Raw genomic sequence first — 11,250 nt, 5'->3', positions numbered from 1 at the left:
AACGCAACTAACGAAAAGAGAGAAAGATCGCTTCGGTCGGTGGCTATTTTTGGAGGGGCCACCGCTGTCCGCCAGCTGTTTCCATCTAGTCAAGAGCATCATCATCGATTGCTGTACTCAACAGGAAACGCGGTCGGTTGAGTCAACATTTTCTTCATTAGAAATTACAAATTGAATATTTTCGTTGTTATTGTGGTGGATCTCGAAGTTATGGAGTACGACACTAGTTATCAGCAGATATGCTCTACGCGCACCGTTCAGTCGGACAAGAAGGGGTTCTTCAATGAATTCTGCGCCGATGTGAGATCGGCATGTGGCGACAAGTGGCTACAGAACTATTTTGGCAAACTCAAATCGAATGCGGCGCGTGTCTTGTCCATATTCAGTGATCGTGAGGTCTGCGATCCAGTGTTGGGTGTACTGGAGCATGTTCAGCCTGTGTTCAAGGCAAAGGAGGGTCTCTTCTCGGCCCAGAGAAGGGCCCAGGCAGACAAGTACTATCTGCTGGCGTGCAGCTCATCGGAGGAGGAAGAGCGCAAGGAATTGCTACAACAGGCTTTGCTGGCGGCTCATTTGGCCGTGATACGTGCCCCAGCCCGCAATGTGGATGAGAGTATTGATGATGGTCTCACGCTGGCCTTGGCTTATCGATCGCGTTCCTCCATATTGATTGCATTGGGTGAAGGCGAGGCGGCATTGAGCGATTTGAAGTTGGCCTGCAACTTTGGACTGGAACTTAAGGAGAGTGTGGATTACTATTGTAAAATGGCCAAGGCCTATGCCAGTAAGTAGACATATGTAGGTATTTAGCATCTGAACTGTATCAATGTGCATCCTTTTGTCAGCCATGGGGGAAAAAGCCCGCTCAGAGATATCATTGAAGATTGCGGAAAAGTTGGCTGGTTCCGATGCTGGACTGATTATAGCTTCACGCAAAGAAATCGCTAATATCAAGCCCAAGGAAAAAGAGGAGTCCAGAGAGTTGTTACCAGAATTGACGCATGGCCCAAATCCAGAGTTGAGCGGAGCTGCCCAAGGTGTCAAATTGGTGGAGACGAAAGAAAAGGGACGCTTTGTGGTGGCCAATGGAGGCTTAAAAACCGGAGATGTGGTTCTCTGCGAGAATCCCGTTGCAGCTTGTTTGCTGCCCAGCTTCTTTGGCACCAATTGCCATCATTGCTTTAAGCGGTAAGTGGTGTCCATGTCCAGGGGACCGTTTGGGAATTCTATTTCACACACACTCCATCATTCACTATACGCAGTCTTCGCAATCCTGTGGCCTGTCTGCATTGCTCGGGCGTGGCCTTCTGCTCGGCTCAGTGTATGGGTGAGGCTTCCGAGAGCTATCATCGTTTCGAGTGCGAGTTCATGGACTTGCTCATTGGTTCGGGCATGTCCATATTGTGTTTCATTGCGTTGCGCGTCTTCACACAGGCATCGAGTCTGGAGGATGGACTGAATACCGCTAACTTGCTTTTTGAGCATTTGTGCTCTCACGAGGATGTCCGCCAGGCCGATGATTATTTGCAGCGTTCGCTTATGGCTGGATTTTTGCTGAGGATTCTGCAAAAGGCTCAGTACTTTGGTCGTCGCAAGACCGAAGGAGTCAATCCCACTGCAGTGGAACTGCAGGTGGCCACAGCCTTATTGGGCTTACTTCAGGTCCTTCAGTACAATGCCCATGAAATTTACCAGACACTCGTCACCGATGATCATCGCTTCGAGGGCAGCAAAACAATTCATGTGGGTGCTGGTCTCTATGGCACCGGTTCATATTTCAATCACGAATGTTGGCCCAGGTAACAATTAGCAAATGCATTACTGTGATCGAGTGTCGTTTAAAGATGGATTTTCATTTCAGCGTAGCCAGTTATTTTGTAGGCAAGAAGCTCGTTCTAAGGACTACAAAGCCACATCGTCCCAATGAAGTGGTTGCCGTCAACTATGGACCCATATTCACCACCATGCACCTCAAGGAACGACAGCGTTCTCTTCGAGGACGTTATGCCTTCAGTTGCAATTGCATGGCCTGCCAGGAGAACTGGCCTCTATTGCAGAAGCTGGACAAGCAAGTCAGGTTCTGGTTAGTTATCGATGCAATTGCTCCAATTCTTGATATTCTTCTATATATCTCTCTCTGTAACCTCTCTCACTCTCTCTCCTTCAGGTGCACTTCAGCTAATTGTGTTTATTTACTCAAGTTCCCGAAGGATTTGGCAAAAGATGTGCGGTGTCCTCGCTGCCGTAAAAATGTCTCCCTAAAGGAGAGTGTGGCCAAGCTTATAAAAATTGAAGAACTTTATCGGGAAGCTGCCCAGGCCATGCACGCACAGAAGACTGTCGAGGCCATTGAACTTTTCAAAGAGGGCATCGATCTCTTCTATCAAATAGCAGCTCTTCCACATAAGGACACTCTCATTGCGCAGCATTCTTTGCTTAAGTGTCTCGCCGATACCGGCACCACATTCAAGAAGTAACAAATATCGTACATGGATTTTCACAATTTAATTCCGGTTCATTTATCATCAATAAAGCGGCTTTCCTACCCATGTTTGACGCTCTTTATAAATTATTAAATATATTTTTTGCAATTCAGTCCTTTATAATAGAATCATTCTAACACTACTTATAGCCTGATTCCTCAAAGAATTCGCGAGAAAATGCCATTGTCTCTAGAACAAGAAATCCTTCTAGCTTAGCTGCCTAAAAAACAATACACGATTTGTTGGTACCAGTTAAAGCGGGTCGACAAGGACTACCATGTGTTAAAATGCATCCGGAGTATCCTTGACTTTTTAGGAATCCAAGCCTCTTTCGTCCTGCGACAGGATATGCGAATTTTAGAGCAAAATTTTCTCAACGCCATGACATGCCCTTTCAAATCCTCCAGTATCAGAGCTATCGATCTTCATTCAAGGATTCTTAATTTCCTTCAAAACATGGCAAAAAAGTACCCAAAACGGCAATTTCAAGGACGAACACCCCAAAAGTCCGTTACACATTGTGAAAAAATTTTAAACCAGCTACCTACTAAATAATTCGGTTGGCCTGGTATTTCATATTTTCTCCAGTGCGAATTTCGTCGTTTAAACTTCAAATTTTAAAGCCCGTTCCATTCAAAAAATTCGCCTGATCATTAAATTCAAATGCCTAAAAGTATGCTACACATAGTAAACATTTTAAGCCAGCTACCTACTAAATACTTCTGTTGGCCTGGTATTTCATATTTTCTCCAGTGCGAATTTCGTCGTTTAAACTTCAAATTTTAAAGCCAGTTCCTTTCAAAACATTCACCTGATCATTAAATTCAAATGCCTAAAAGTATGCTATACGTAGTGGAAAATTTTTAAACCAGTTACCTACTAAATAATTCTGTTGGCCTGGTATTTCATATTTTCTCCAGTGTGAATTTCGTCGTTAAAACCTGATAATTAAATTCAAATCCCTAAAAGTATGCTACACATAGTAAAAAATTTTAAACCAGCTACCTACCAAATAATTCTGTTGGCCTGGTATTTCATATTTTCTCCAATGCGAATTTCGTCATTAAAACTTCAAATTTTGAAGCCCGTTACATTCAAATAATCCGCCTAACCGTTGAATTTAAAAATTCAAATGCCCAAAAGTCCGTTGTGAAAAAAATTTTAAACCAGCTACCTTTCAAAAAAATTCGCCTGATCATTAAATTCAAATGCCTAAAAGTATGCTATACATAGTGGAAAATTTTTAAACCAGTTACCTACTAAATAATTCTGTTGGCCTGGTATTTCATATTTTCTCCAGTGCGAATTTCGTCGTTAAAACTTCAAATTTCGAAGCCCGTTCGTTACATTTAAAATATCCGCCTCACCGTTGAATTTAAAAATTCAAATGCCCAAAAGTCCGTTACAAATTGTGAAAAAAATTTTAAACCAGCTACCTACTAAATAATTCTGTTGGCCTGTTATTTCATATTATTTCCAGTGCGAATTTCGTCGTTTAAACTTCAAATTTTAAAGCCCGTTCCATTCAAAAAATTCGCCTGATCATTAAATTCAAATGCCTAAAAGTATGCTATACATAGTGGAAAATTTTTAAACCAGCTACCTACCAAATAATTCTGTTGGCCTGGTATTTCATATTTTCTCCAATGCGAATTTCGTCATTAAAACTTCAAATTTTGAAGCCCGTTACATTCAAATAATCCGCCTAACCGTTGAATTTAAAAATTCAAATGCCCAAAAGTCCGTTGTGAAAAAAATTTTAAACCAGCTACCTTTCAAAAAATTCGCCTGATCATTAAATTCAAATGCCTAAAAGTATGCTATACATAGTGGAAAAATTTTAAACCAGTTACCTACTAAATAATTCTGTTGGCCTGGTATTTCATATTTTCTCCAGTGCGAATTTCGTCGTTAAAACTTCAAATTTCGAAGCCCGTTCGTTACATTTAAAATATCCGCCTCACCGTTGAATTTAAAAATTCAAATGCCCAAAAGTCCGTTACAAATTGTGAAAAAAATTTTAAACCAGCTACCTACTAAATAATTCTGTTGGCCTGTTATTTCATATTATTTCCAGTGCGAATTTCGTCGTTTAAACTTCAAATTTTAAAGCCCGTTCCATTCAAAAAAATTCGCCTGATCATTAAATTCAAATGCCTAAAAGTATGCTATACATAGTGGAAAATTTTTAAACCAGTTACCTACTAAATAATTCTGTTGGCCTGGTATTTAATATTTTCTCCAGTGCAAATTTCGTCGTTAAAACTTCAAATTTCGACGCTAAAACCTGATCATTAAATTCAAATCCCTAAAAGTATGAATAGTAAAAAATTTTAAATTAAATTTCATATTTTTTTGTGTTTTCATATTTTTGTAGTTTTTGACTCGTTTTCACCTGACAGTGTTTTTCCAGCTTCTTGAAGGACATTCTATGACCGATAATCTGACCGAAGAATATCTCTCGTCCGGATCATAAGTATATTTCGTAATTTTTGTCTTACACACACGTCCTTATAACCCAGCCATTTCAAGGATGACCAAGATGTCTCTTTGTCAGACGGTGCTCTCGATAGAAGCATAAAAAAATAATGTGGAGGCCGAATACACTTGATTGCATTTCTTTTTACGTTAATATGGAGGAGAGAAGAAAGAGATGGTAGAAAAGCTGTCTTGCTCGCTCTCATTGGATGGATTTAGAATTAAATTAACAACTTCTTAATAACAGTTCAGTATTTCTCTGAATAATTGAAAATTTCACGGAATATTTACGAATGAGTTACACATATAAGAAAATGGATTCAATGATCTTTTGAGCCTTGGGATGGAATTACAACAATTGGGATTTTATTTCAGTTTAAACTTTTGTTTTGAATTGGTATAAAGCTTTTTATAAAAGTTAATAACAATTTCAGTTTCGTGTTGTTTCCGTAAGCCAAAAGATATCGACAGAATTCAAAGATTATGCCAGACTCTGACCGGTAGGATTCTCCGTGAATATGGTGCTGCCAGATGGTTGATTTGCAAATTTGGAATACGGAGCCACGGCTACTTCCAGGCTCTTTTCAATTTGCTTAAGCGCCTCTGAGGTGCGTGCCAGTATCAACAGTTTGCCGCTAAGGTTCTTGTCGATGGATTTTAGTTCAGTTAGTTTCTTTTGCTGATCGATCACGTAGATGTTGTAGCTAACGCCGTAGAGTCCAAAAAGTATCTCCAATTCCTGTTTCAGAACGGGCAGCTTGATGAATTCCTTGGTAAGATTGTGTTGCAGCAAGACGGTGGCCTTGTGACCATTGCCAAAGCGTGGCTTCAACTCCTCGGCAAGGAGGACATTCGACCAAGCCAGACTGGGTAACTGCAGCTCTTCTGTAGAACATATGGTTAGCTGGAGAGAAATACCTTTAAGGTCCACCAATTCGCTGGCAATGAGGCGCTTCTTAGATGCCTGTTTGGCATCGTAGGCACCGAATTCCGACTTCACAGCGGTCTGAATCATGTTGGCATAGTTTACCAAAACCTTTTTGAGTTGAGCCAGTGAATCTTTGTCGCCCTTATTGCCCAATTCATGGTAAATCAAAACCGGATCAGTAGGTATCAATTGTGCCTTTTTTTTGAGCTTTTGCACACGATTAATAACCTCACGTGCGAGTCCCTCCTCTAGTAGTTCCTCGTTGGGAGTCATGTCCAATAATACCAATACCTCATTATCGCTATGAGCTTCAAAATTGCCACCCACTTGTTCCGAAGTGCAGTAAATGATGCGCACTTCATCCAATTCGATGCGTTGATCCAAGATATTGAAGTAACCCTGGGCAACATGCTTTTGAATCTCTTCATCTTTAAGAGCCTTTATGGCAGCCATTACAGCCTTAAAATTACCCTTAAGACGCTGACCCAGGGCCTAAAAAAAGAGAGAGAGATAGAAAAAAGAAACGGAATTAATATTTGTACTGTTTACCCTTCAGGAAGCATACCTTATGATCGGGTTCAGCTCTTAATGTAACGCCATATTTCTCCTTATCAGAACTTAAGGTCAGTTTCCGCACATTCAGTTCGCTGAGAATAAAGTCCTGCAGGCTCTTGATTGCCTTTAGGGTTTCCTCATCTTTGTGGATAACTATAATCTCCGAGACAGGATACTTGACAGGCAATGTGCGACGATCTCGCATCACACGTCCCAGCTCCACCACGGACTGCATCAAGGCCACTGAACGCTCAATATCACTGCGAATGAATTTCTTTTGGCTCACAGGCATCATTTGATAATGCACTGAGTCCGCATGCTCCAACGACCCAGAAGGTTGGAACAAAGCCAATCTCTGAAAGATGTACTCAGTCAAATAGGGTGTGAAGGGAGCCATCATTTTGACCATTGTGTATAGAACATCATACAATGTGTCCAGAGATTGAATACATTGCTGGGCTCCCAACTCACCCTTTATGCGGCGACGATTGAGACGCACATACCTGGAGAGATAGAAAAATAAATATGTAGATGTATATACAAATTAACCTAAGTTACTTGCAAACTCACCAATTGGTCAACTGATCGATGAATTTGGTTAATCTGGGCACCACCGTGTACAGACGATACATTTTCATCTCGGTTGCAAAGAATTCCAACAACGATTCCTTGAAAGACAAAATCCAAATATCGATAACGGAAGCCTGTTCCATGTTTGACAAATGCCTCTTGGTCTCATATGTATATTGACCCTTGCCGCCCAAATCTTCCGTCTCATAACGCACAATATTCTGCAGCAGGAACCGATAGGCATTGTACCAAGGCAAAAAGACATCCTTTATTATATCACGAACACCATCTTCCTTGAAGCGCAAACTCTCGGCTCGTACAACGGGCGAATTAATCAAGTACAGACGCAGGGCATCGGCTCCATATTTGTGGACAACCTCCATTGGGTCGGGATAATTCTTCTTGCGCTTTGACATCTTTTGGCCATCGGCGGCCAAAACTAAACCGCTGGCAATCAAATTCTTGAAAGGAGCCTTATTAAACAGGGCAGTGGAGATCACTAGAAGCGTGTAGAACCAACCGCGAGTCTGGTCAATGCCTTCGGCAATAAAATCGGCTGGGAAATTGTTCATGAAATCCTTCTCGTTTTCAAAGGGGAAGTGCTGCTGAGCAAATGGCATGGATCCTGACTCGAACCAGCAATCAAATACAGGTGCAATGCGGCGCAATGGAGGATTGCCCGGCACAGCGGAAGGAATTTCAATTTCATCGATAGTCTCACGATGCAGGTCGTTCACATGAACGCCGGAAAGTTCAGCCAATTGCTTGATACTGCCAATGACAATGGTTTCCTGGCCATCTGGTGATCGCCAAATAGGGATGGGCGTGCCCCAATACCGATTGCGTGAGATCTGTAAAGGCAGAAAATATGTGAAACTGGACATTCGCCGGCATAGAAGGCAGAACTATTTATTATACTCACTGCCCAATCCCTGGCATCTTTAAGCCAGTTACCAAATCGTTTTTCTTTCACGAAATCGGGAACCCAATAGGTTTGACCACTGCAAGCCAATAGATTCTTCGACATGTGCTCCACGCGTACAAACCATGATGGCACAGCCTTGTAGATGAGGGGCGTGTCTGAACGCCAACAGAAGGGATAGCTATGCTTCACTTGACCGCTGGATACCAGATTGCCATTTGCCTTCAGTTTGGCAATAATTTGCTTATCGGCATCTTTCACATATTGACCGACAAAGTCGGTGGCCTCTGATGTAAATCTTCCTGCATCATCCACTGGGCAAATGACTTCACTCGACTTGGTGATGATGCCAGCCGCCAGACAAACGCGATAATCGTCCTCACCAAAGTATGGAGCTTGATGGACAATACCTGTACCCGAATCCTCCGTGACATATTCATCCACCAAAACGCGGTAGGCTTTCACAGCTGCTCCACGCTCGGCGAAATAGGGGAAAAGAGGTTTATAATGCAGGCCTTTAATTGTTTGTCCAGCAAACTTTTCCAGGATCTCATACTCCGCCTCTGTCTTAAAGACATAGGATAGACGAGACTCGGCCAAGATGAACAAGCGGTCACTTTTTACATCGCGTACCTGAAATGTAAAAATGTGCTCCCGGATTAGCAATTGAGATCAATTTAAACAATGGATAGCATGTAGCAGCTCGCATTATACTGACCTTGACATAAGTCATCGTAGGATGTACACAGCATGCAAAATTCGAAGGTAATGTCCATGGCGTTGTGGTCCATACCAGGAAAAAGGTATTAGGCAAAGTTTCTGCTTCTAGAGCTACAACCACACAGGGATCAACCACCTCCTTGTAATTCTGATTCGCTTCGAAGTTTGACAAGGATGTGGTGCAGGCAGTGGAATAGGGCATTACCTTCACGCCCTGATAGACCAAACCTTTGTCGAACAACTGTTTAAAGATCCACCAAATGGACTCCATGTACCATGGGTACAATGTCTTATAGTCGTTTTTGAAATCAATCCAGCGACCCACTCGCGTCACTATTGTTTCCCATTCATCAGCATAACGCATTACAATCTTTCGGCATTCCGCATTATAGGCCTTGATTCCCATTTTCGCCACATCCTCGGGACCGCGAATATTTAGCAGCTTATCAATCTCGAATTCCACTGGCAGGCCATGACAATCCCAGCCAAAGCGACGATCTACATGATAGCCCTGTTGATACGCATAACGGGTCACAATGTCCTTAATGGTTCCAGCCAGGATGTGGCCATAGTGGGGCAATCCCGTAGCGAACGGCGGACCATCGTAGAAAGTATATCTATAAGAGAATTCATGTAAAAGTCAATATTATTCATGTGGCTGATGTAATTTTCATATCGGCTTACTTGGGCCTTCCCTTGGACAGCTGGCTGCACTTTTCGAAAATCTTCTCCTCTTTCCATTGCTTTAGCACATTTTCCTCCTCGCCCGGGAAATTTATATTCTCAGGAACGCGGCAGACATCACTTCGCTCTAGTTTCTTTCCCATGACTTTCAGAATGCTTGTTTAGTTCATTAATAAAGCTCAAATGCAAAAACTCACCTTTACTAAGTTATTCTATGCGGCGAAATTTGCGTGGCAAAAACAACGTGCATGCTAGAGCTGCAAGTCCATAGATTGCTACTATCGATAGTTTCTATGGCTTTGGACTCTCACGATATATCGATGAAGAAAACTACCTTTTGGCGTTGCCAGATGCTCACAAAGATACCGATTACAGAAAATGCTGATCTGTAGCTATCGAAATTCGAAAATGCATAATTTTAAGTCAATGTTTCTTAAAAATTTGTTAAATTTAAGCTGGATATTCTGAAACAATTCTTGTATATTTGTAAATATACTTTATTGTTGAATTAAAAGTGATTCTTGGTTAAAAATCTTATATATTCAACTTCTTTGGCTTAGAATAATTCGTCAATAGTAGGGTCAACTGACCTACAATGTGTAGTAAACTAAAACTAACAAATAACACAAACTAAACAACAGTTCAATGCATGCACGGACATATTACTCTTTTTCGGATACTACATGTCATTCCGATCCTTCCATCCATATTTTTGCTGCTTCTGTTGTCCGCCCGCCTGCGGTTGTCTTTCCTTGCTATTAGCGTATCTCGAATTGCCACCTTTAACTGGCGCACAATAACAAGAGCGCTTTTGCGAATCCAAGTACGATCGACAACCTAGCGTCAGTGTGCCGGTGAAGAGCATCTTGGCGGCCGCCTTGCAGCCCTTCATCATCAAATCACTTGCCAATGATTTTTCATAGCTATCGCAGTATTTGTAAAGACAGCGTTTAAAGTCTAGATCGCAGAGTTCCTTATCGCTATTACAGGTATCATAGCAAATATCATGCGCATTGCAGCAGGTTTCCATTTCCGCTGCTGGCAAAAACTCCGTGCTAATCCTTAAGCCCAATGAGCCACAGCCATCGGAGGTGGGTGTATAGAATTTATTCTGTACAGCTCTTGGAGCTAAAAAATTGGTATTGGGTTATTGCCAGTTTACATAATCTTGGATGAAATTTTGCTGTTTACCCGGTCCTCCTCCCTCTGGTGAGGGACATTGGTAGATACAATTCTCCTCAACAGCTGCATCAAACACCTCATGGACAGTCCGAAATTTGCGCACAATTGTTATGAGATTTTTAAACACGTCACCAAAGATGGCCTCTGCGGCTATAATCGCATCTCGGAGCTGTCGGCAAATATAAAAATAAACAAAGATACCGGAAGTTAGATGAGACACATGCTGAACTCTCTACACCCTTGCACTTTTGACTATCTCGGCAAAACCAAATCAACCAACATACAAAAAGGATATGTATCTATTGTTAATACCAACCATTTGTTGATGCGGATCAGGATTATATATTTTGTTAACATGTTATTATTATTTTGCGTGCTAAAAGCTGTGACGAAATAACTTGCGCTGTTCGCAAGAATTTGAAATTTGCAAATGATGCAAAGAATCTAGACTTACGTGGACTATTGTGCTGGAACCGTACCCAGAGTAGGCGTAGGTCAGGAACGTCAGCAGATATATTGCTACTTTCATCCACGAAAACTGCATCTTTTTTACAAAACAAATAACTACCTACTACTAGTGTTGGCAAATACCTCAATGGCACTGGTAGAGTGGCCAAACTTTTTTCCGACTACCGCTCGATTTGACGTTGGCACCATATGTTCGACTCTTCGGTTGGAGTTGCTCTCATTGGTTCGACGTTGGCACTACGTTCAAACACGTTAGCGCG

The 11,250-nt window shown here is 41.8% G+C and overlaps 3 protein-coding genes across 4 annotated transcripts; 1 reads left to right on the top strand and 2 right to left on the bottom strand.

Moving 5' to 3' along the window:
• The first annotated feature begins 62 nt into the window (after positions 1-62).
• Smyd4-2 (SET and MYND domain containing, class 4, member 2) lies at positions 63-2,595 on the top strand. The gene is made up of 5 exons (XM_068293559.1): positions 63-784; positions 846-1,188; positions 1,263-1,799; positions 1,862-2,083; positions 2,168-2,595. The coding sequence occupies exons 1-5, from the start codon at positions 211-213 to the stop codon at positions 2,475-2,477; spliced, it is 1,986 nt and encodes a 661-aa protein (XP_068149660.1). The 5' UTR covers positions 63-210; the 3' UTR covers positions 2,478-2,595.
• Positions 2,596-5,305: 2,710 nt separating this feature from the next.
• On the bottom strand, positions 5,306-9,613 carry IleRS (Isoleucyl-tRNA synthetase). Of its 2 annotated transcripts, XM_068293493.1 has the most exons (7): positions 9,538-9,613; positions 9,341-9,485; positions 8,655-9,273; positions 7,937-8,569; positions 7,015-7,865; positions 6,455-6,947; positions 5,306-6,381 (listed from the first exon to the last, which is right to left on the bottom strand). In XM_068293493.1, exons 2-7 carry the CDS (start codon positions 9,481-9,483, stop codon positions 5,443-5,445), a joined length of 3,678 nt encoding a protein of 1,225 aa, XP_068149594.1. In that variant the 5' UTR covers positions 9,484-9,485; positions 9,538-9,613; the 3' UTR covers positions 5,306-5,442. The 2 variants fall into 2 exon arrangements, with proteins under 2 accessions (XP_068149594.1, XP_068149595.1); XM_068293494.1 differs by lacking the exon at positions 9,538-9,613 and having other exon boundaries at positions 9,341-9,525.
• A 245-nt stretch (positions 9,614-9,858) lies between these two features.
• Positions 9,859-11,137, bottom strand: GXIVsPLA2 (phospholipase A2 group XII). Its single transcript, XM_068293541.1, has 3 exons — positions 10,977-11,137; positions 10,532-10,691; positions 9,859-10,468 (listed from the first exon to the last, which is right to left on the bottom strand). Exons 1-3 carry the CDS (start codon positions 11,064-11,066, stop codon positions 10,020-10,022), a joined length of 699 nt encoding a protein of 232 aa, XP_068149642.1. The 5' UTR covers positions 11,067-11,137; the 3' UTR covers positions 9,859-10,019.
• Between the last annotated feature and the right edge of the window lie 113 nt (positions 11,138-11,250).

This window comes from Drosophila tropicalis, unplaced genomic scaffold (genome assembly GCF_018151085.1).
Source record: "Drosophila tropicalis isolate 14030-0801.00 unplaced genomic scaffold, ASM1815108v1 contig_769, whole genome shotgun sequence".
In the NCBI taxonomy this organism is placed as follows: domain Eukaryota; kingdom Metazoa; phylum Arthropoda; class Insecta; order Diptera; family Drosophilidae; genus Drosophila; species Drosophila tropicalis.
This window is presented reverse-complemented; position numbering and strand designations above follow the sequence as displayed.